Raw genomic sequence first — 23,151 nt, forward strand, 5'->3', positions numbered from 1 at the left:
CCGTGGGATAATGTGACAACCTTACTAAACGTGATTCAAGTGGCTCCTCCCGAAGGGGTCCATCCTTAGCCGCTGGTAAACTCTAGCATCACACACAGGCACAGCTGGTATTCCCATATATTCATGAACTGGGTCTAGTAAAACCATTAGACTAGGCACCCACACCCACTCACCCAATCTGCAATATGGAAACTTCCTTTTGCTTAATATAAAATTATTTTATAAATTTCTAATTTACTTATAAACTTTAATTTATTATACGATTTTGAATATCATACCTATAACATCAAAATTTATATACCATGAGATTTCAAATACGAATCTTAATTATCATCCTTATGAATATGCTTAGCATGTTAAAATCGTTTGTAACATTAGATATTATTATTAATAGTAAAAGAAAAATAAACTCACATTTAATAGATTGTGAGATATTTTTTCTAAAAATCAAATTTCAAGGCAAGTAGAATCTAGTTTTTCAATTAGTTGGTAGGATAAAAAACATGCCTAGCATGTTAAAATTGATGGTAGCATTAGATATTGTTAGGAATGGCAAAAGAAAAAGAGAAACGCAGACCCAATATGTGGTTAGAGTTTTTAAAAAAAAATTGAATTTCGATATAGGTAAAAATCTAGTTTTTCAATTTATCAAATCAAAATTAGATATAGCTTTGTTTCTTTTTTTTTTTTGTTAGATCCAGGGTAAGTAAACTAATATTTTTTAAAAATTGGATTCCGAAGTAGTGAAATCTAGTTTTTCAATTGATAAGATAAAAAAAATATGCCTAATATGTTAAAATCATTGCTAGTATTGGATATTATTATAGATGGCAAAAGAAAGAAAAAATTCAAACTTAGTAAGCTATTAGATTTCTTTTTTTAAAATTGGATTTGAGGAGAATCTAATTTTTCAATTGATTTCGTCAAAATCAGATATAACTTTGTCTTTGCTTCTTCTTTTTTTCATCTAGTGGAATGTAGTTTTTGGATTAATCAGATAAAAAATATACGTAATTAGAATAGCTCTTGGCATTGGATATTGTTATGGATGGCAAAAAGAAAGAAAGAAAAACTCATACCCAATAAGCGGTTAGATTATTTTTAAACCGGGTTTTAAGGCGAGTGGAATCTAGTTTTACAATTGATCTTCGGATCAAAATCGAATATAATTTTATATTTTTTGTTGGATTCAAGGTAAGTATATTAATATATAATTTTAGGCGGGTGGAATCTAGTTTTTCAATTGGTGGGGTTAAAAATATGCATATCATGTTAAAATCGTTGGTAGCATTGGATATTGTTACATATGACAAAAAAAAAAACTCAAACCTAGTAAGCGGTTAGGTTTTTTAAAAAGTCAAAATTTGAGACGAGTGAAATCTAGTTTTTCTATTGATCAAATCAAAAATAAATTTAGCTTTGTTTTCTTTTCGTTGGATTCAAGGTAAGTAAATTAATGTTTACTTTTAGGCAAGTGGAATTTATATTTTCAATCGATCGAATAAAAAATATGCCAAACACGTTAAAATCGTTGGTAGCATTGGATACTGCTACGAATGGCAAAAGAAAAAAAAAATTCGAATCCAATAGACAGTTAAATTCTTTTTAAAAGAAATCAGATTTCAAACCAAGTGGAATCTAGTTTTCAATTGATTGGACCAAAATGGATATAACTTATTTTTGTTGGATTTAGGGTAAAGAAATTAATTAATATTTACTTTTAGGCGAGTGAAATTTAATTTTTCAATTCATTGGATCAAAAATATGCCTAGCATGTTAAAATTGTTGACAACATTGGATTTTGTCACGAATGGCAAAAGAGAAATAAAAACTCAAACTCAATAGACGGTTAGATTTTTTTAAATCGGGATTCAAGGTGAGTGAAATCTAGTTTTTCAATTGATCGACTCAAAATCAAATATAACTTTATTATTTTTGTTGGATTCAAGGTAAGTAAATTAATATTTACTTTTAGACGAGTGGATTCTAATTTTTTAATTGATCGGATAAAAAAATATACCTAGCAAGTTAAATCGTTAGTAGCATTGGATATTGTTACAAATAGCAAAAAAAAAAAAAAAACTCAAACCTAATAGGCAGTTAGATTTTGTTTAATTGGATTTTGAGGAGAATTTAATTTAATTTCTCAATTGGTCAGATCAAAATCAGATATAGTTTTGTTTCTTTCAATTGGATTCGTGGTAAGTAAATTAATGTTTACTTTTAAGTAACTGAAGTCTAGTTTTTTTAATTGATTGGATAAAAAATATGTCTAGCATGTCAAACTCAAATATAACTCGTTTTTTTTTGTTGGATTCAGGCATGTTACAGTTCGTTTTTCAGTGGTGTTAAAAATAGTAGTTTTGGAACCACAATCTCGACGTATGGGTCCGTGAATATTAATTTTTTAATATTTACGAGGTAATCAATGTCGTATTAAAGTTTGGATTAGAAATTTTAATGTTTAGATAATTAATTAAAGAAAAATGACTAAATTATAAAAAGTGCAAAAGTCTATTGTTATTAGTGTTTTAGTGTGTTTAAGTAAAATAGGATGGTTTAATATGACAACTAAGGCATTCTTATTTAGTGAACGATAAGTAGGTAAAAATTTGATTGAAAATTTGTTAGTTAATGACATTTTTTTAATTATATTAAAAGACGAAACAAATGAAAATGCAAATTGTATCATCTTCTTCATTTTGTTGAGTGAAACCGAAACACCATTGTTTAGAGAGGAAAAAGTTTTGGCTTTGCTCATCTCTTTGCATGTAAGTCCATTTCTCACCCGTTTTTCATGAATTTTATGTTTTTGAGATTATTTTAGCTTGATCTAGCTAATCCAGGGGTTAATTTGTAAAATTGTTAAAAGTTTTGAAAGATGTCATTGATGAGTTTGTTATGTTTTTTAAGCTTAATAGTAGAATATTAAGTTTAGTTGTTAAATAAAGTTATTTTGTAAAGTAAATTTGTATAGTTTTGAGTTTAGGGATTAAATAGATAAAATGTGAAATTGGAAGGATTTTATTGGAAAATTTCAGAATTCAGGGGCTATTTATATAAGGTTGAATGTTCGGCAAAAACGAGTATATGAGGTAATTGTGAAAACTAGCTTGTTTTAATATTAGAGATTAAATTGAATAAAGTGTAAAAGTTTGGGATATTTGTGAAAAATTGTAAATAAGAAGGAATATGTGCTAAATTGAATAATATATGAAATTGAAGCGAATAAATTGAAATAAATTATTTTATAGATCAAGAACAAGTAGATAATCGAGGAAAACGCAAACTTATTGAATAGTCTCTAAACTTTCATTGTCTCTGCAATTTAGCCCTGGTAAGTTCGTACGGTTTAATTAATATAAATTGAAATATTATTTTGATATTGTGTTGTGGTTGTTGGATAATTTAGACACAATTGAATTACTATAATTTGATGTGAGTCGAGAAAGGAAATGATTTAAATTTTATTAATCCGATGATATATCGAGCCCGGATGAACGTATGATTGGATACAATTGGCAAGCCAATAGGTTATATTGCACGCAATATAGGGTTGACATTTGATTAGATGATGACTTTTGATTTGTTACTTTCCACTGAATATACTGGTGTCCGACATTTGTTGCGGACTATCGTGTTATAATTACAGTGGTTCTGGTGTGTTTCTGGGGGCGGATGTAAAGCCTATGGGCTTTTCACTTGGTGCCCAAGTGTGTTCCAGAGGGATGTTAGCCTACGGGCTTTGACACTTGGTGCTCAGATGTGTTTTTGGTTGGCTTTACTCATTTGAGCGTTTTGGTGTGTTCTGGATGGTTAACGGGCGTATCCAAATCAATTTATACCGTTCATCGTGCAGGTTTCCAATGATTATATAGCGTGTTATTAAATCTTATAAGTGCCTACATGGTCTTCTGAATGTATATTGTGACTTGGTATTGAAAGATCTCATGTGATTGAATATATTTTGCAACTTGTATACATACATGTATAAACTCACTTGTTGAGTGACTATGATTGACATAATTTATTATTTGTTAATCTTGTTAATGAAATAGCTATGTTTATATGGTAAGTTTTATTGTTTCAACCATTAAACTTATTAAACTCTATTGAAGCTACTTGTGTCATTTTTCATGTTCCTTGTAGATAACTTTTTGTGGATTCGAGAGATCGGATTAACTTGAAGATCATAGTATCCAGATATATTTTGGTAGATTTTGATACGTTTATTTTGGGTTATATGGCATATAATAGGTGTGTTTTGTATATATTTTCAATACTTATTTCATGTGTTATATATGAGATTGATACAAAGATACTTACGTTTGGTATTAGTTTGTTTGTGTATGTGCCTTTAATTTTGGTGTGAATATGCTCATATAAGTTGTTTTGATCATTTGATATAAACCTTAAGTAAGTGATTGAATCATGGTATGAATGAATGTGAATAAATAATAAGAAATGATAAGTTTGGCATGAGTTTTATGTATGAACTTATGAACTTGAATACAAATTAGTTTGGTGTGATATGTGAATTGAGGCTGATAATTGAATTGTGTTGTTAATGAGGACACTTTGGTTAGACACTTAGATTGAATGTTTTGGCATGTTTTAGGCTTGTTGGAATGTGTTTTTAAAGTATGAAAATGATTGATTTTGATTTGGCTTGGTATCTAAGTGTTGGATGAAAATTTACCTTGTTTTGAAAGCTTTTTAAGGTGCACACAGCAGTTCACATGGTCACAGTTAGTTACACGGTCTGAACACACGAGCGTGTGGGGTAGCCACACAGTCATGTTTGAGGCCACACGGGTTGGCCTTTTTCACACGGCCGTATGACCCTTGTTTCCAAAATTTTTCAAATTTTTCATGTTTTTCTATTTTGATTCAAATTAGTCCCTAGTTGTTTCTAAATTATTTTTAGGGCTCCGTAAACTTAATTTTAGGCCCGTAAATGTATTTATGCTATGAATAATATTTAGTTTTGATTATTGATATTTAAAATAATATATGAATAGTTTAATGATGATAAATGTTTTCATATGTGTCGTAATACTTCGTAACCTTAACCCAACGACAGAGACGGGTTCGAGGTGTTATAGTGCAAGTAAATTAATATTTACTTTTAGGTGAGGGATTTTAGTTTTTTATTTGATCGGAAAAGTATATGCATAGCAAGTTAAATCATTGGTAGCATTGAATATTGTTACAAATAGAAAAGAAAGACCCTCAAACCTAACCTAATGGGCGGTTAGATTTTGTTAAATCGGATTTTAAGGCGAGTTGAATCTAATTTTTCAATTGTCGGATCAAAATCAGATATAGCCTTGTTTCTTTTAGTTGAATTTGGGGTAAGTAAACTAATGTTTACTTTTAGGCCCATGAAATTTGACTTTTTAATTGATCAAATCAAATATATACTTAGCATGTTAAAATCGTTGGTAGCATTAAATATTATTATGGATAGTAAAAAAGAGAAAAAACTCAAGCCTAATAGGAGGTTTCGAATTTTGAGACGAGTTGAATTTAATTTCTCAATTGGTCGGATCAAAATCAGATATAACTTTGTTTTTTTCAATTGGATTCGAAGTAGGTAAATTAATGTTTACTTTTAAATGAGTGAGATCTAGGTTTTTTTAATTGATTGGATAATTTAGCATGTCAAAATCAAATATAATATTTTTTTTGTTGGATTTAGGCAAGTAAATTAATATTTACTTTTAGGCGAGGGATTTTAGTTTTTTATTTGATCATATAAAAATATGCCTAGCAAGTTAAAGCGTTGGTAGCATTAGATATTTTTACAAATGGAAAAAAAAAAAACCTCTCAAACCTAATAGGCGGATAGATATTGTTAAATCGAATTTTGAGGCTAGTTGAATCTAGTTTTTTAATTGTTCGTATCAAAATCGGATATAACTTTATTTTTTTTAGTTGAATTTAGGGTAAGTAAATTAATTTTTGCTTTTAGGTCAGTAAAATTAAATTTTTAATTAATCGGATAAAAAATATACTTAGCACGTGAAAATCGTTGGTAACATCAAATATTATTGCAGATAGCAAAAGAAAGGAAAAAACTCAAACCTAATAAGCGGATAAATTTTTTTAATTCGGTAAGTGAAATCTAATTTTTCAATTGATCGGATCAAAATCGAAATAAGATGTAGCTTTATTTTATTTTTTTAATTCAAGTAAAGTAAATATGCCATCTCTAGTTATTGCATGCAAAGGACATGTAACCCACCCATCACTCTTAAGAAAGGTATACTCCAACAACAAACAATAATCGAAGTAAGAATGTCAACATCGAACCAAGAAGCATTTTGGCATTAAAACTTGGATTCAAAGTTAAAAAAATTAATAGCCATGAATTGTGAAATAGTTAAGTTCATTGACATTAAAGAACAATCATACAGCCTATTAAAGAGCATGGAGAAACACACATGCAAACACCAATGCCGTCTTGAAATTTTCTATGTACAGAACCAAATTCAAAATAAACACGTAAATACAACCACATGTTTGGTTTGAATCAGATTAGCAATGATATAATCAAATCAACCCTCAAGAAATTTGATGATGTGCGGAAGCATTGCATTTGTAAATTAACATATTTCCATATATCTATAGAAAATCCCAAAGTACAGACACACGAAAGGGCAAATACCAGAAGGTTTCTGCAAACATAAATGATAAAAGCTACTTTAAATATTTCGCCAAAGGCTAAAACGCAACATACAAATTGGCTGTGCATAAAGGAAGAAGGGTTTTTTTTTTTGTTTTTTTTTTAATTTTTATCCATCAAAAGTCGAGCATATCGGCTGCGTCGCACAAGGAAGTTGCCATGGCTTCATCAGAGGATCGGGGATCTCCGGGATATCGACGTCGTACCCGCTTATGTCTTCCACCATATGCAGCATCGAGTTCAAGGACTGCAAGCTCTCGGTCAATTCAATTACTTGAGCTCTTAAGACACTGTTGGAAGCTTCCATTTTGACGAAGCGTTGGGTTGTGAACTTGATCTTTTCACAGATCTGGGTGTTATTTTTCTGCAATGCACTCACTTCGTTAACTAAATCTTCGAGTAGCTTTTGTTTCTTCATACGCGATCGCCTCGCTGATTCACGGTTCGACAGCATCCTCTTCCTTTTCTTCTCGTCGATGTTGGCGTATCTTGGGTCGGAATCGGAGGAACACGCCGGTTTTTGCACAGTAGCCATCTCAGGGGGGAGGGAAATTTTTTTAACAAATTAAATGAAAATTTAGAGATTTTAATTTCCTTCAATAATCACAGAAACTAAACTAGTAACTACAACTTAGCTTTAAACGATCACATTGATGAACAAAGAGGTAGTCCTTGAGAAAACATAGAACCAGTAAAGGAAAACGACCGAGAACGAGTGAAGAATATGGATCCGATGCATAGGGATAGCGAAACTCATTGAACACCCAAGATCATTAGAACGGCTTTTTTTTTACACCGACACTTACCCCAATTCACAGATCGGACATTAACAAAGACGAAACCCTAAAACCAAATCCCCAAATTAAAGAGAGAGAGAGAGAGAGAGAGAGAGAGAGAGAGAGAGAGAGAGAGAGAGAGAGAGAGAGAGAGAGAGAGAGAGAGGAGATTTTGAAAGAATACTTGGCTGATTAACTAACAAGAAACAGAGAGCAATTAAAGGCGAAGCTGAGGAAGGTTTTAAAATGAAGAAGAAAGGGTTGTTTTATAGGCAAAAGAGGGGTAGTTGTTAGATTAGGTTAGTGGCAAAAATAATAATAATAATGGAGGTGGAGGGGTATTTAAGGTATTTTACTTGGTTATTTTATTGGAAAATGGAAAGTTCTGGTTGTCACCGCTGGCGTGCGAAGTGTGGGTACAACTACGATTCCAACTCCGTCTTTGGAGTTGTTTAATGTTTTTGACCTTTTTGACAATGATTACTCGAAAATTATATTGATTATTGATTAATTACATATTATTATTCTTAATTCAAAATAAACATTGAAGATAATAAAAACAAATATGTAATTAATAGGGTAAAGTTGGATTTCAAATTTCAAATCTCCCAATACCCACAAATACAATTTGTAATATATGGTAATAAATTAGAATTAAGTGCATCTTTATTTAAATCACATCTCTCAATTATAAATGTTATATTTATTATTAAAATTATTAATATAACTATTAAATAACCCATCAAATATTTAAAATAAAAAATAAAACCTAACTTTTAAAATTTAAAACTAAAATTAAAAAAAAACCCTTTAATTTAAAAAATAGTGAAAGATTATAATATTATTATAAACTTAAATATTTTAGTCACTTATGTTTGAAATGTTATGTTTTAGTTATTTATGTTAACCTGTTGTAACATTTTAGTTCACTCACTTCTTAACTGTTATTAACGGTGTAACAGTACGCTGACATGGCACGTTAAATCATCATTTCAAACAAAAATTTTAGGTTAAATTATACAATTGGTCCTCATATTTTTTTATTTTGAGCAATTTAAATTTTTTTCTTTTATATTCTTTTAAATTTCCTTTTTTTTTCATTCTCTTATGCTTCTCTCTCTATTTTCCTCCCTTCTCCATATCTTTTAATGTAGTTTTTTTATATTTTTCATTTGTTAAAACGAAAGGGGAAGAAGAAAAGGAAAACAAAGAAATAAAAAGAAAAAACTAATATTGTTCAAAAAAATAAAAAACTAATATTGTTCAAAAAATTAAAAGTATAGAGACAAGTTTTAACAAATAGAAAACATGAAAAATTATGTTAAAAGAGATAGAGAAGGGAGAAAAACAAAGGTTGAAGCAAAAGAGAATGGAAAATAAAGAAAAAAAAGAAAAGTTAAAAGAATATAAAAGAAAAAAAATTAAATTGCTTAAAATAAAAAAAATATGGGAATCAATTGTAGAATTTAACCTAAATTTTTGAAGGGAATTAACGGCTTAGTGACTAAAACATAGCATTTCAAACATAAGTGACTAAAATGTAATCTGAGGTAAATAAAAGTGACTATTTTGATAGTTTAACCAAAATAAATGGACTGAAGGGAATGATAAAAATTGATAAGGATAAAAAAAACAAGGCAAAAAAAAAAAGAAAACCAATGTCAAGGATGTGAAAAGCCATGTACGTTGGTTTCATGCAAAATTCAGCCTTTAAATTAAAATATAAGGACCTAAATATAAAATTTATGAGGACTAATATCAGAATTCGACCTATTTATTTCTATTTGCGAATGCAAACAAATAAATTGCATATTGGCGCTAAACAAATAAAACTTTTACACAATGAATAGGTGTTTTTGTAATTTGGGACTTTTTGGGTCCTTTTCGACAAATTAACTGCCTTCGAATTGCGTCGCATCTAAGGAAAGACGGTGCACCAAAATAACCGTGCAGCCAAGCTGGTTTGTTCAACGCCAAGTCGTTCATTTTCATTGCCTGTGAAAAATTTCACTCGTTTCCCGATCTAAAACCAAAATCTCCCTCATTGTGATTCGCGGTGAACAAATCATTAGTAGAAAGAGCAGAAAATGGGGACGGAAGATGTTCCTTTGGACGACAAGGCGAAGAGAATGAGAGATCTGCTGTCGAGCTTCTACTCTCCAGATCCTTCTTCGACAAACGACGCTTCTTCAAACCACGGCAGCTTAGACGCTATCGACACCACTTCTTTCGATGCCGATCAGTACATGAACCTCCTGGTACGTTCCAAATAGTTTTGATCTGAATTACGGATTGAAATCTTACTGAATTCTAGTGCTAGATTTTTTATAGAAATCAATTGTTCGGAATGGAATTCGTCGTTTGGATTAGATTATTCATGTTTTTGGTTGGATTTATAGTTGATTTGGAGGGTTTGATACCTTAAAACATGGATTGGATTGAAATGTATAGAAACGGAAGTCGAATTTGGAAGCGCTTCTTCAGAGGCATGTTGAAATGGCAGCTGAAATTAAGAATATCGATACCGACTTGCAAATGCTGGTTTACGAGAATTACAACAAGTTCATCAGTGCCACGGATGCAATTAAACGGTAACTTGTTTCAATTCTTAAAATCAATGTTAACATCCGCCACTACTAGTAGAATCGTAATTTGGGAAAAACTATACGGCTTGTCAACATTATATCTGTCCGTAGAGATTTTGTTATTTCCTTTTGATTCTGCAAGATTTTTGATGTGGTAGCAACTGTTGTTTGTTCGATCAAGTTATCTGGACTTCTGAAGTTCGTTCACAACCACTGTTTCTTGTACTGGAATTTTGATTTTAACAGGATGAAAAGTAATATTGTAGGCATGGAAACAAATATGGATCATCTGCTTGACAAGGTGTGTTGGAATATTCTTCATGTTAGTTCTAGTTGAATTTTTTGAATAATGTATTAACAAAGGAGGAAAAGTGAATTACTCAAAGCTGAATTGTTTTCCTTTACATTTTTATAATTGCAGATAATGTCAGTGCAATCTAAAAGTGATGGGGTCAACACTTCTCTTTTTGAAAAGAGAGAACATATAGAGAAGTTGCACCGGACACGTAATCTTCTGCGTAAAGTTCAGGTATTAAAGACTGCTAAATCTACATGGAGGCTAGTGAATAATGTAACAGCAGCCCTAAGGTCGAACTGAAAACATGTTAACTGGATGTAGCAATTGTGAGTAATGCAATGTTTTATTGAAGTAGATCATAATGCCCATGACAAAATAATGGTTTTAGGTTTTAGAGCTTAGCATTAGAAGTTATTAAAGAAAAATTTTCACTTTAGGATAAATTAAAAAATTACTTCCTCTTTATACATGCAATTGCTAGTTACTCAAACATTGTCTCATTTGGAGAACAGTTCATTTATGATCTGCCCGTTAGACTTGAAAAGTGCATCAAGTCAGAAGCATATGCTGATGCTGTCAAGTTCTACACTGGAGCAATGCCAATTTTTAAGGTCATTGTTTCTTATCTTGTTCGTTTTCTTCTATTTTTTAATTTTAACACTTCGTTTTCTGCATAATTTTGCTTTTATGTCAAAATTTTCTGTTCAAAAGATTTAACACACACCATTGTTTTCTTACCAGGCTTATGGAGATTCGTCATTTCAGGACTGTAAACAAGCATCTGAAGAAGCGATTGCTATAATGGTTAAAAACTTGCAGGTATGTCTGGTCTTTGCCTTATGCATGTATGGTGATTTATTGCAGATAAAAGAAATTTTTTAATGCTTTTCTGAAAATTACCTTCTCAGGGAAAGCTGTTTTCAGATTCTGAATCCATTCAAGCTAGAGCTGAAGCTGCAGTGCTTTTGAAGCAGTTGGATTTTCCGGTTTGTACTGCAAACTTTCAGATTGAATTATCTAGTTGGTTGTGCTCCGTCAAAATGGAGCTTAAAAACTAAATTACCATGTATGGCTTTACTCCATGAAATGCACTAGCAAAGGGATGTAAATTACTTCATTCTTTCTCTCTCATGTTTTGTTTAAAAAATTGAACTTCTGATTACTGAAAGTCTTTAAAACGTGCAGCTAATATCTTTGACTTTCAGTAATGCTACTTTCTAAACAGGATTTTGATATCACTTCATATATCTGTTTAAGTATATTCTTATGCATGACCTAGCTTATGTGTATTTGGGCAGGTGGATAGCTTACAGGCAAAACTGCTTGAAAAGTTAGAGCAATCTCTTGGAGACCTTGAGCTTAAACCAGATGAAATTGAGAATGTTTCTGTGGAGTCTAATGATCCTAAACAGGGAGAAGTGTCAGACTCAATTCCTATTGCAGCTCATGAGGTAAATGAGCATAAACTAGCATTTTGTTAATTTCTTTATATATGGCTTGTTGGATAGGCCTTCCCAGCATCCCCTCAAATGAAAAGGAGGCTTGGGGTGTGGGGAGGGAGGGAAACTGCCATCTAGATGGACTAATGAAGAATCTCTTGTTTTCAATTATCTCAAATCAGGGTTCTGTCCTTGGGTTTGCGGAGGCTATCCGTGCTTATCGAGTCATATTTCCTGACTCAGAGGGGCAGCTAACTAAACTTGCTCAAGACTTGGTTGTCAAGTAAGCAGCTTCGTTAGATTTCCCATGACAAGTTGCAACTCTATTGTTTCTCAGAATACAAAGCATGAAAACATTTTACTCACATGGTTCCTTTTCTCTAGGCACTTTGAAACTACTCAGCAGTATGTCAAGGGACGGATTTCTTCTGGCAGTCTCCTGGGTGTTCTTCGTAAGTAGGGTGCATTTGCTTTTCCTGACCTATTCTTGTTCATGATTACTCAATGGCTATCCGAATATTAAACATGATTAATTAACAATTTTATCATTGTTTACAAATGCACATTTTACAAGTGTCTGCTAGACAAATAATTTATTATCTTGACATTTGGAAATGTCAATAGCATTTTGTACTTGATGGAGACAATAGAGTGCTCTTGATGTTACTGCTTTTTGAGCATGTGTCTCAACTAGAACTGAGGCTTCTTTGTGTTCATAAGAAAATTGATCCTTGGTAACATTATTGTTTTATCAATGATGGTGTGAGTTTGAATTTGTTTGTTTCTGAGTTTTGTTGGAACTATATAAACAATGCTTTCATTTCTTGTATTTCTTTTCTTTGTATTTTGAAACATAAACTTATTTAACCTTTTTCTTATTGATTGTCTAATCCTTTGCAGGGATTATTTGGACAGATGTGCTTCTAATGGATGAAGTGTTAAGTGAGGCTGTTCTACCCGGTTTCTCTCTGACGGTCTTTCTTGAATCTCATTTGACCCATTGTATTTTTAATCTATATTTCATCTCTTCCTCTAATCAGAGTAAATATAGTTTATTTTCATATTGAGGACAATGCTCCATATAATGATACTCTTATGTGGTCTCAGGCTGCCCAAGTTGCTCTTAAACAGTATGTTGCCAGCACGTTTAGTTACCTTCTACGGGACATATCAGGTTTCTTTCTGCACTTGCTGCTCTTGAAAATATTTTTATACTTTTGGAGTTTCAAATCACTCAGAAGATAACAATATAGTTGAAATTTACTAATGATGGTCTCTGGGGCATTTTATTGCTTTTTCCTGTTTCCTGATAGAGGTCCAAAGAAATCTCATTAATCATTTCTCAATTTTTAAAGATCCCAGTTCACTTGAATTCTAACTAAAAATATAATTAACCTAAAGGTAGCTTAAAGCAAAAGTCATGTCTATGACCTGCCGCTCAACTATTGCTATTCTAGAATTGATATCCATAGCTGCCTCATTATTACTTTCAAATGCATGTTCAATAAGGAGTTATTTATAAAAAATCAGAGTTGCACTAAATGTTAAAGCATACATATTTCTAGATCCTACATGAACTTTTAAAATACTGAAAATTTGAGTACAGTTGATTCGTTTTGATTGATGTAGGTCCATCTAATGAAAATCACCTTAGAAGTCTCAGTTCATTATGTATAATTTGCAGATGCCCTTCTGAGAGTAAATGTTAGTTCAAAAGAGGCAGCAGAGGAGCTCCCCTTGCAGGTTGCTTTGGAAGCCAGCAAAAAAGCTGTGCTCCAGGGCAGCATGGATGTCTTACTGGTAAACTCATTAGAAGCTGAAGCAACACTTGTTTTATGCAAGCAAAAATGATCAAACTTTGCATCCCTCATATGCTATTTATATAAATAATTCTAGTCCATTTTTTATGTTGCTTCTCTGCATATTTCTTTCTTGGATGCATATAAATGACCTTGTAAATGCTTGAAATACTTTCTAGATTGAAAAATGGCCTAAGCTTGGAGGCTGCTTTGCATTTGTGGGCTATATATATATTGCCTTTTTTTGTTATTTAATTCTTTTTTGAGCTTGTACCTTTTATGTTTTCATTATTCTTTGCATAATAGTTTATAATTTAAGTGCAGTGTATTCCTTGAACTTCACTTTTAATCTATTTGCTTACTGCAGGATTTCCGCAAACTTCTTGATGATGACTTAGGGCTGCTAGTTGAATTGAGAGATTTCATAATTGATTGGGTTCAAGAAGGATTTCAGGACTTCTTCAGGGCTCTTGATGATCGTTTTCTCTTACTTTCGGGAAGAAAGAGTTCATCCAGTCAAGATCAAGATTTAACTGGAGCACACGGCGAAAAAGTTCTTGCTGGTCTTGTCCTGGTGTTGGCTCAACTTTCCGTTTTCATTGAACAAACTGCTGTCCCAAGAATAACCGAGGTAACTTTCTGTCTTCACCTAATAATTTTATCTTACCAGCTGATGGAATAATTCTGTTACTGTCCCTGCTTCTGTGGGCTTCAGTCATATTTTCATGTATTATTGTTTAGGAAATAGCTGCTTCCTTTTCTGGTGGTGGTGGTCGAGGCTATGAAAATGGACCTGCTTTTGTTCCTGGGGAGATATGTCGAATATTTCGGTCAGCTGGTGAAAAGCTTTTGCTTCATGTAGGAACACCTTCCTTCTTTTGAAATTTTTAGTACTTATATTGCAACTGTGGGATGTGTTCTCTCCCGATTCAGTTCATCGGTTTGGAAACCTCATGGAATGTCGATGATTTGGTCCCATGCCATTGTGCTCAAGGGAGCTCATAATTTAATTTTGATGGTTTTTAATTTTTCGTGTTGGATTAATAATTTGAGATATCCTTTTCCTTTTTCAAGCAATGCCAGTTATCTCATTGTTAATTACAAATTCATTTTGTTCCATTCTGCAGTATACAAAAATGAGAACTCAGAAGGTATCTACTCTGCTAAGAAAGCGGTTTACAACACCAAACTGGGTCAAGGTTAGTATGCTGTATTGAAAGAAATTCCTATAATTAAGATAGTCCATTCAACTTTCCAACAACTTATTTTTAATATTTGCAGCACAAGGAGCCTAGAGAAGTTCATATGTTCGTTGATTTGTTTCTTCAAGAGGTTAGCGTTTCCTCAAACATTTCTGATTGAATGAGGATATCGATTTTATTTTATTTTCCTCATAGTTCAATATGCCTAAATATTTTGGCTATGCAACAATTCTGCTTAACCTCAATTTTCTTTGCTCTGCTCTGCTCTAGTTGAAGGAAATAGGAAGTGAGGTGAGGCAGATTTTACCTCAAGGGCTCTCGCGTAAGCACCGGCGCTCTGACAGCAATGGAAGCACTGCCTCATCCCGGAGTAACCAATTACGAGATGATAAAATGACTAGGTCAAATACACAGAGAGCCAGGAGCCAGCTTTTAGAAACACATCTAGCAAAATTGTTCAAACAAAAAGTTGAAATTTTTACAAAAGTTGAATATACACAGGTATGGTCTATGAATACTCGAGCTAGTGGAACAATATCCAGTGCTTCTATTGAAGCAAAATGAGCCGAATTTCCTTCTTGTAGGAGTCCGTTGTAACAACTATAGTAAAACTTTGCCTCAAAAGCTTGCAAGAATTTGCCAGACTCCAGACCTTTAATCGAAGTGGTTTCCAGCAAATTCAACTGGATATTCAATTCTTAAGGACTCCTTTGAAGGAAACTGTTGAAGACGAAGCGGCGATTGATTTCTTACTTGACGAGGTAGTAGAAACATTCCCTGGTTACGAACTTGGATCTTTCCATATCCTATAACTACCATGCATATTGCTCTTTTTTCTTTGTACTTATTGTTTGTATGACTGGTAACAAAAATGAAAAATATCGGTATTATTTCTGTTTGGTAGGTGGTTGTTGCAGCATCAGAGCGTTGTCTTGACCCGATTCCTCTCGAGCCTCCAATTTTGGACAGACTTATACAAGCTAAGTTAGCAAAATGGAAGGAACAGAATCCAGTTACACCCTAGAAGTTGAAAACTAAAAGTGGTACGAATGGCCCTGCTTTATTGTTGCTTGGATTGTAATCTTTTGATGTGATTCAATGGTGGAAAGGAAAATTTCGTATCCGATCTTGACGTGATTCATGTTCAAGTTGCTACCGCTTACATCTTGGCATACACCGAGTCGGCGTTTATAATCAGATGATCTAATTCAACCTTAGGGTTTCTGATTTGTATGACTTAGAAAAAACCATTTTGGAATGAGTCTTAGCTCGTGTACAACGAACTCTTCATAGCCCTTCTTTGTCCAAAAAAAAAAAAAAAATTCCATTTACTATCCTTGAAAAGTACCTTGTGGTCATGGATATCTCACATACATTAAAATGATTACGTCCCCGTGCATGTTCTTGCTTCCCTCACTTTCCTATTTCCTTTTCTCGATTGCAGGAGGCTACTGGTTTGCATCCATTCGAAGTTTTTTTTTTGCAGGAAAAATTGAACTGCATATTATTGGTAAATAATATCTTATTAGGGATTAATCCCCATTATTTTCAGAACAAACCAGATTGATAGGTTGGATTAGGAACTGATTGGGATATTAATTTGGAAAGAGGGTTTGAATCGGTTGACTCAATTAACTAGGCTTTAACTAGTTCTCTCTATTTTTAAAAGATTCTTTTTTATATTTTTTAATAATTTTTTTGATCGAACTGGTTGGACTAATTAAATCAAAAGACGATGATCTGATCAATTCAATCATCAGTTTTATTTTAAAAACCTTGATCGAGATCAAATTGTAGAAGGGTGACATAATTCCATCACATCTTATCAAATTATACCACCCTTTGCCTTTGGTTGCAGAGTAGAGGATGGTTTGTTCATTTTATTAAAAAACTTGATAATTTATTCAATATATGATAGAATAAATTACAAATTGATTCTCTTAAATATTCTCTCCATTTAATGTTATAAGTGATGATTTGACTTTTTTAAAATTAAGATTAAAAAAAATATTTTTTCATTTACCCATTTATCTAACTTTTTTCATAAAATACTTTCTACATCATCATTTAATGATGAATTATTAATAGAAAGATTAATTTGTATTCATTTTGAAACATGGTTATAATTTAGTATTTCCTAAATATACTACCCACTAGATATCTTGCCCAAAATGTATCGGTATATGTTGTACAAAAACTGACATGAAATTACAACATGAGATAAATCAACCATTATTCTTTTGTCTCAATACTTTCAATGACTTCAATCAATTCATTTGTCTTTAAAGGTTTATTCAAGTGAGCATCCATACCGGCTTCCATCGCCTCCGTCCCAGATGTATGAGCAGTCAACGCAATGATCGGAATACGAACACCGTATCGTTCCTCCTCAATTCTAATCCGTCGCGTTGCTTCATATCCATTCATCGGCAACATCTATCAGAACATGCACAAAAAAAAAAAAGAAAAAGATCAAAACTCATTAAATCCACCATACATCAAAAGTTAATGCAATAGTAAGAAATCATAAATATACATTACCTCACAATCCATCAATATATAATCATAGTTTCTCTGAGCTTTGAGACCATCGCAAACTAATTCAAAAGCTTCATTTCCATTTTCACAATGCTCAACATCGGCACCGAGCTGTGTGGCAGTAGTTATAGCAAGAATGCTTAACATTTTGTTATCCTCAGCAATCAATATTCTTTTCCCAATCAAGGGCTTCTCACCGTTACTCGACTCGGCACCGTCCTTGTTCTTTCTTTTCGATTTCAACCTACCACGAGTACGCTCTAGTGTAGGTGAGGACGATCCTTGCTTACTATACCGTTCATTGCTCGAGCTGACGTATCCTTGTATCTCGTCATTACATTGAGTGTGTCTCAACCTTGTCTTGCCATATGGATGCTTTGAACTTTCAGAACTAGATGAAAGACCTTGTGACAAGTTTCCAAATTCCGAAAGAAGTTTTATCACTCGGTGCAAACGTGAGCCATGGAAAGGTTGTAACAGAATTTCATCATCGGGATTGAGTCTTTTCGGATCGATGCAAGGTGAAGTTGGTTTATCTAACCATATCACCTTACAACATGTACTATGAAGGCCTCTTCGGAATTCAGCTACAACCCTCCAGAGCTCGGAAAATGACTCTGCATTGACATCAATCACAAGTAGTATGAAGCTCGGTGTATCTTTGCGTCGGTTGAAAGGTAATTTATGTTCAGTTCCTTCCATGGCACTTAAAGGCATTTCTTTAGAACTCGAACTTGAGATATCACTTCTACAACTCATATCTGATCTCCTTGAAGAATTGAGTAAAGAATTTAGCTTGGATTGTATCTTTTTCAATGCAGATGGAAAATGGTGACAATGATCTACGACTAGTACACTTATACCAAGACTCTCCAAGAATTTTTGTGAAACTCTTCGCCTTTCGATGTTTTGCATGAAGAGAACGACTTGTGATCCGTCCAACTTGGGACTAGGAGTACAAATCCCGAGTTTGGGACTACAATTTCGAATGGCAAAGCTCGAGTTTGTGCCACCATACATGGCATCACCTTGAATCTCAAACGCTGTGAGGAAAACATTGAATCTAAAGCAAGTCCCCTTTTCACCAAACTCTTTATCAACAATTCCAATCTCTCCACCCATTAAACGTACCTAATAAAGTAAGTTTTGAATTAGTTAATTCATTAAATCAGTACCCTGTTAATAAAGTATGTAAGTAATAGCTGCAACTTACCAAAGATTGAACAATTCCAAGGCCTAAACCAGTACCTACTTGTCCAGCTGCTGTTTCTTTAACCTGCACATAGTTTTCAAACACTGATTTTTGTTTCTCTTTCGGAATACCTTTACCTGTATCATCGACCTCGAACACAATCTCCACCGAATCACGATTCTGTCTAACTGCACTTACTGCTTTGATGTCACTGTTGCCATCGTTTTTGCCGGAAAACAAACTGGACATGTACTTGCCTAAACCTTTCCGAGTGGAAGCAAGTATTTTGGTTTCGAAATCAGGCTTTCCGACCCAAGCTCGAACACATACATGCCCTTCAACAGTATATTTAACAGCATTGCTGAGTATATTGCTTAATATTTGTACGAGTTTCCCTCTGTCACCTTTCACTTGTGAGAGCTTAATAATGGATCCATCACAAGGGTCTAAAACAACATCAACACCCTTAATCATACCCACAGGATGATATAAATCAACCACATGTTCAATCAAATCAGCCAAATTGAACTCTTGTTCTTCCAAATTCATCATTCCAGCTTCAATTTGCTTGTATCAAGTATAGAATTCAATAGCCCTGCAATTTATATATACAACTATTTAGTTTAGACCCCCCTGAAATTTTGGTACCAATAGGCAAGTGAAATGAATTTACCTAATAAATCCTGTGCACAAAGACTCATTTGCTTCAAATATGTCTCGAAATCGGACCCAGGGGCTGCATTTGCCAGGCATAAATCGATGAAACCAGTAATACCGGCTAATGCTGCTCGGATATCATGACTGGCACCAACTAAAGCAAGGCTTTTGTTCATGCTTTTTCTCTCAGCTTGTTGAGTTGCTTCCATTTGTTTAATGAGCTTATCATGTAAGCAGATCTCCCTTTGAGCATTGGTGATCATTGATGATACGAAGAAAACAAGAGGGATGACTAATAACACCATTGTTACCACAAGAGCAATGTGAGAATAACTGATTTTGCTATAAACAAAGCTTGCTATTCCTTCATGTGATAAAGCCAATGCATATACCTGAAAACCAAAACTCGTTAATAGAACTAGCCGCGAACACTGCAAACACCAAGAAAAAGGAATAATTCGGATAACATACGGATTGTACTCCCGAGATTTCAACTGTTGAACAACGAACATTATACTCTTTTCCATCAATGTCCAACTTATAGGTTTCTGGGGTATCATTGCTGCATGGGAAATTTTTAAAACCATTTGGCCACATAAACTGTAAGAAAATGGTACCATTAGCATAGATGAATTTGGTGTTTGGGATTCCATTTAGTAACAATTTTCCATCCATTGTAACCAAGCTTAAGCTTCCACCATAAAGATTAATAATACCACCAAGTCTATCAGTTAATCTTTTAACTGGTACACCCATGGCAATAACACCTTTTCCAAGCAAGCTAACACTAGTGAGAAACAAAGGTTCCCCACCATTGTTCCACCCATTTTCTAATGAAGAATACCCCCATGAATGATTTAATGCTACTTGAAACCAACTTGTATTCACAACATTGAATGAATGGGATGTAACAGGTTCTCCATATAGCTTCCCTGTTTGATTATCCACTGGTTGCTTGTACCAAACATGCTTCTTTCGGCTCGAAAACGACGAGTTAGCATATGTTGATAGAGTTTGATTTCCATCAATGTAGTAAGAAAAAAACAGACCCTCTAATCCAACATATGAAATTTGGGACAGGTATGGGATTGTAGTAACTGCAAGGAACAATGAAGGTGCCACCTGCAAAGAGTAAGTAACATTCTTAATCCTATGTATCAATGTATACATGTATGTATATATATGGTTTAATGCATACCTTAGTTTCAATCTCATCGAATGAGATTTCATCAGTTTGGTTGAAGGAAGAACTTAAAAGCTTTGCTAAACTTGCAGCAGATGAATTTAATGGAGGTATTGAATTTGCAATGATGTGAATTTGTGATTGAAATCCAGAATACAAGGTATGGGTATTGAAATCCACATTTTGTTCAATTTGTCTTGTTGTTTTGTACCACCATGTGATCACTATACTTGGTGGTACCAACACCAGCAATGCCTACATTGGTAGCTTTATTCATTAGAAAATTTTCTATCGTCTCATATATATATATATATATATATTTTACTATTTAAATCTAAGGATCAATGTTGAACTTTTTACGATATGTAAAAACCAGGCATAGGAGAGGATTGAAATGAATTAGTTCCCATTATACCAAGAAATCAATGAAATAAATTTTTTCAATAAATGTATTAAACTTTTATTCGGTAGTTGAAACATTTTTTTTATAAATATACTTAATTAACAAACTTTTTGAATTCTCAAATAAAACGGTCGAAAAATACTTGATAGTAGCGCCAATCGAATTCTTGAAGCAAAATTTTAAAATAAATTTTAACAAATTTGCTAGCATTTAATTTTTTTCAAAACAAAGATAAGTTTCAATAGTCCAAAAGCTATGTATCAATTTAGAAAGAAAAACATTCATTACATATAAAATAACATTTACTTTTTATATTCTTAAACTTATAAAGCAATTACTAACCAAAAAAAAAAAAGAAAAGAAGAGCTACAAATTACCAGAAAAATGAAGACTGTAACAGGGCGTGACGCTATAAATATGTTGAGCTTCATTAGATTTTCTGCATTTCAAATTACCATTCAGCTTTTCGTATATATCTAACTCAACATTGAGAAAAGATAAAAAAATTTACTTTTTCATTTTTTCTTCTTTTAAGATAATTTTATATGGAAAAGAGAGTTTTAAAAAAAATTATAATGGTTAATTACTTTAATCTTTTACCTTACAAAGTCTTTTTTTTTTCTTTTTACAAATCTAAGAAAATCCATTATCTCTCTCACTATCTTTTTGTTTTTTTTTCTATTAAATCGATATTATTTTATTGAATGAAATGCAATCTTTTTTTTTTTATTTTTTTCCTGAATTAAGAGATTTACTGATTTTAACTTTTAATAGTGAAAGGAAAAAGATTTATTTATCATTAACTTCAATATATAATGGTATCGTACTAGTCTTTTCGGAATTAAACCTTTCCTTTCTTGTTTGAAAAAAATATAAAAATTAATTTTAATAAAATAAAAAAGGATAAATATATATTTTTGGGCACAACTCAAATAAATAAAAATCTTAATTATCCCAAAAATAAAATTTTAACAACTTTGCCGGTATTTAAATTTTTCCTAGACAAACATAACTTTCAATAATCCAAAAGCCACTAATCAATTTAGAAAAAAAAAAGTGTTATATAGCCATTCATGAACTTATAAAGCAATTAACACAAAAAAATTAAAGAGAGAAAATTGAAGAAGAGCTACAAATTAGCATAAAATGAGTATGATAAGGCGAGACGCTATAAATAAACTGAACTTCATTATAAAAAAAAATGGTATATGGATCGTTTTTGAATAAAATTCAGCATTAAGAAAAGATATAAGAATTTTCTTCAAAACTTTCCATGTTCATTTTTATTACCAAGCTCTTGTTTAAATTGTTTTTATTGCCTTTTGTTTGCATGCAAATTAAATAAAATATAATCTCATCTTATTTTTTTCCTTAATTAAGAGATTCACCCATTTTAACTTTTAATAATTACCATATATCTTTAAATCTATATTTATAATTGGGCGCACAACAAAAATATGAGAGGGGACTAAGGTATGTACTATGTATGTGTAATTTTGAGCCCCCGACCCAATCTAACACCCGTTTAGAGGGTAGGTTATACAATATATTTTAAGTGATGAATTGGATGAAATTGAATTTTGGAAAAACGTGAAATGACGAAAAAGGTAAATTCGACAAAACGTATAATGTGATGCCACTAAGAACCAAATGAAATCCCATAGAGCTATAGTCACATGGTTTTGTTTTCATATATATCCACATTGTACATGAAGTTAAATTGGAGTAAAAAGCAATTAGCCAATTTAATATAAATTCCGCGTCTAACTCTTCCTTTTACAAAAGTATTTATCATTATATTCGTCTTTCACAAAATACTTTACAATTTCATATTTTTTTTATCTAATGAATGAATCTATCTAAATAACTCGTTCAAATTGCATGAAAGTCACATTCATAACCCTTTAATCGTATGAACAAATATAACGCATCCATTTATCTCTAAAATGATTGATAAGATCAAAATCTTGACAAAGTAATAACTCTTGAAAATACTACAAAACATAAACAATGTATCCAAATAATTAACACAACATCACGAGTAGATCTAGTAGCCAATGAAGTTATTAGCATACCTTATGGCTTTTGATGTTCTCTCCACTCGCTCCTTTTCATATCGTAAATTTTTTTTCGTCCCGGACTTTTTTTTTTTTTTGTAAAAAAAAAATCAAGATATCTCCCAAGAAACTACACGAAAGGATAGTGTAATACTGCTATATATATACACACGAATTAAGTGAATCTTTTAATTAAGGAAAAAATAAGATGAGATTTATTTATCATTAACTTCAATATATATTAGTATTATAATAATCTTTTCGGAATTAAACCTTTTCTTATTTTTTTTGAAAAAAATATAAAAATTAATGTTAATGAAAGAAAAAGAAAAGG

General features: G+C 32.3%; 3 protein-coding genes across 3 annotated transcripts; 1 reads left to right on the plus strand and 2 right to left on the minus strand.

Annotated features, from left to right (window-relative positions):
- Nucleotides 1-6,600: 6,600 nt before the first annotated feature.
- On the minus strand, nucleotides 6,601-7,751 carry LOC107945994 (bZIP transcription factor 53). Its single transcript, XM_016880179.2, has one exon. The coding sequence runs from the start codon at nucleotides 7,221-7,223 to the stop codon at nucleotides 6,798-6,800; it is 426 nt and encodes a 141-aa protein (XP_016735668.1). The 5' UTR covers nucleotides 7,224-7,751; the 3' UTR covers nucleotides 6,601-6,797.
- A 1,593-nt stretch (nucleotides 7,752-9,344) lies between these two features.
- LOC107945993 (vacuolar protein sorting-associated protein 51 homolog) lies at nucleotides 9,345-16,198 on the plus strand. The gene is made up of 20 exons (XM_016880178.2): nucleotides 9,345-9,722; nucleotides 9,916-10,055; nucleotides 10,296-10,350; nucleotides 10,471-10,578; nucleotides 10,860-10,958; nucleotides 11,089-11,166; nucleotides 11,256-11,333; nucleotides 11,646-11,798; nucleotides 11,969-12,069; nucleotides 12,171-12,238; nucleotides 12,687-12,760; nucleotides 12,894-12,960; nucleotides 13,471-13,586; nucleotides 13,953-14,216; nucleotides 14,327-14,443; nucleotides 14,713-14,784; nucleotides 14,867-14,917; nucleotides 15,058-15,288; nucleotides 15,372-15,548; nucleotides 15,692-16,198. The coding sequence occupies exons 1-20, from the start codon at nucleotides 9,552-9,554 to the stop codon at nucleotides 15,809-15,811; spliced, it is 2,340 nt and encodes a 779-aa protein (XP_016735667.1). The 5' UTR covers nucleotides 9,345-9,551; the 3' UTR covers nucleotides 15,812-16,198.
- A 756-nt stretch (nucleotides 16,199-16,954) lies between these two features.
- On the minus strand, nucleotides 16,955-21,191 carry LOC107943096 (histidine kinase CKI1-like). The gene is given in 8 exon segments (XM_016876838.2): nucleotides 16,955-17,223; nucleotides 17,329-18,456; nucleotides 18,539-19,080; nucleotides 19,083-19,112; nucleotides 19,191-19,566; nucleotides 19,646-20,296; nucleotides 20,373-20,612; nucleotides 21,138-21,191. Coding segments are annotated over 8 exon segments (3,225 nt in total). The 3' UTR covers nucleotides 16,955-17,019.
- Nucleotides 21,192-23,151: the final 1,960 nt, after the last annotated feature.

The sequence above is a fragment of the Gossypium hirsutum genome, chromosome D12 (assembly GCF_007990345.1).
Source record: "Gossypium hirsutum isolate 1008001.06 chromosome D12, Gossypium_hirsutum_v2.1, whole genome shotgun sequence".
Taxonomy (NCBI): Eukaryota; Viridiplantae; Streptophyta; class Magnoliopsida; order Malvales; family Malvaceae; genus Gossypium; species Gossypium hirsutum.

What these genes read in the sequence shown, in the direction of transcription:
- LOC107945993 (XM_016880178.2), top strand. Translation starts at nt 9,552, where the DNA reads ATGGGGACGGAAGATGTTCCTTTGGACGACAAGGCGAAGAGAATGAGA. An exon ending in CTGTCCCAAGAATAACCGAG is followed by an intron (nt 14,217 to 14,326) that starts GTAACTTTCTGT and finishes ATTATTGTTTAG; the next exon opens with GAAATAGCTGCTTCCTTTTC. An exon ending in CAAAAGTTGAATATACACAG is followed by an intron (nt 15,289 to 15,371) that starts GTATGGTCTATG and finishes TCCTTCTTGTAG; the next exon opens with GAGTCCGTTGTAACAACTAT.
- LOC107945994 (XM_016880179.2), bottom strand. Translation starts at nt 7,223, where the DNA reads ATGGCTACTGTGCAAAAACCGGCGTGTTCCTCCGATTCCGACCCAAGA.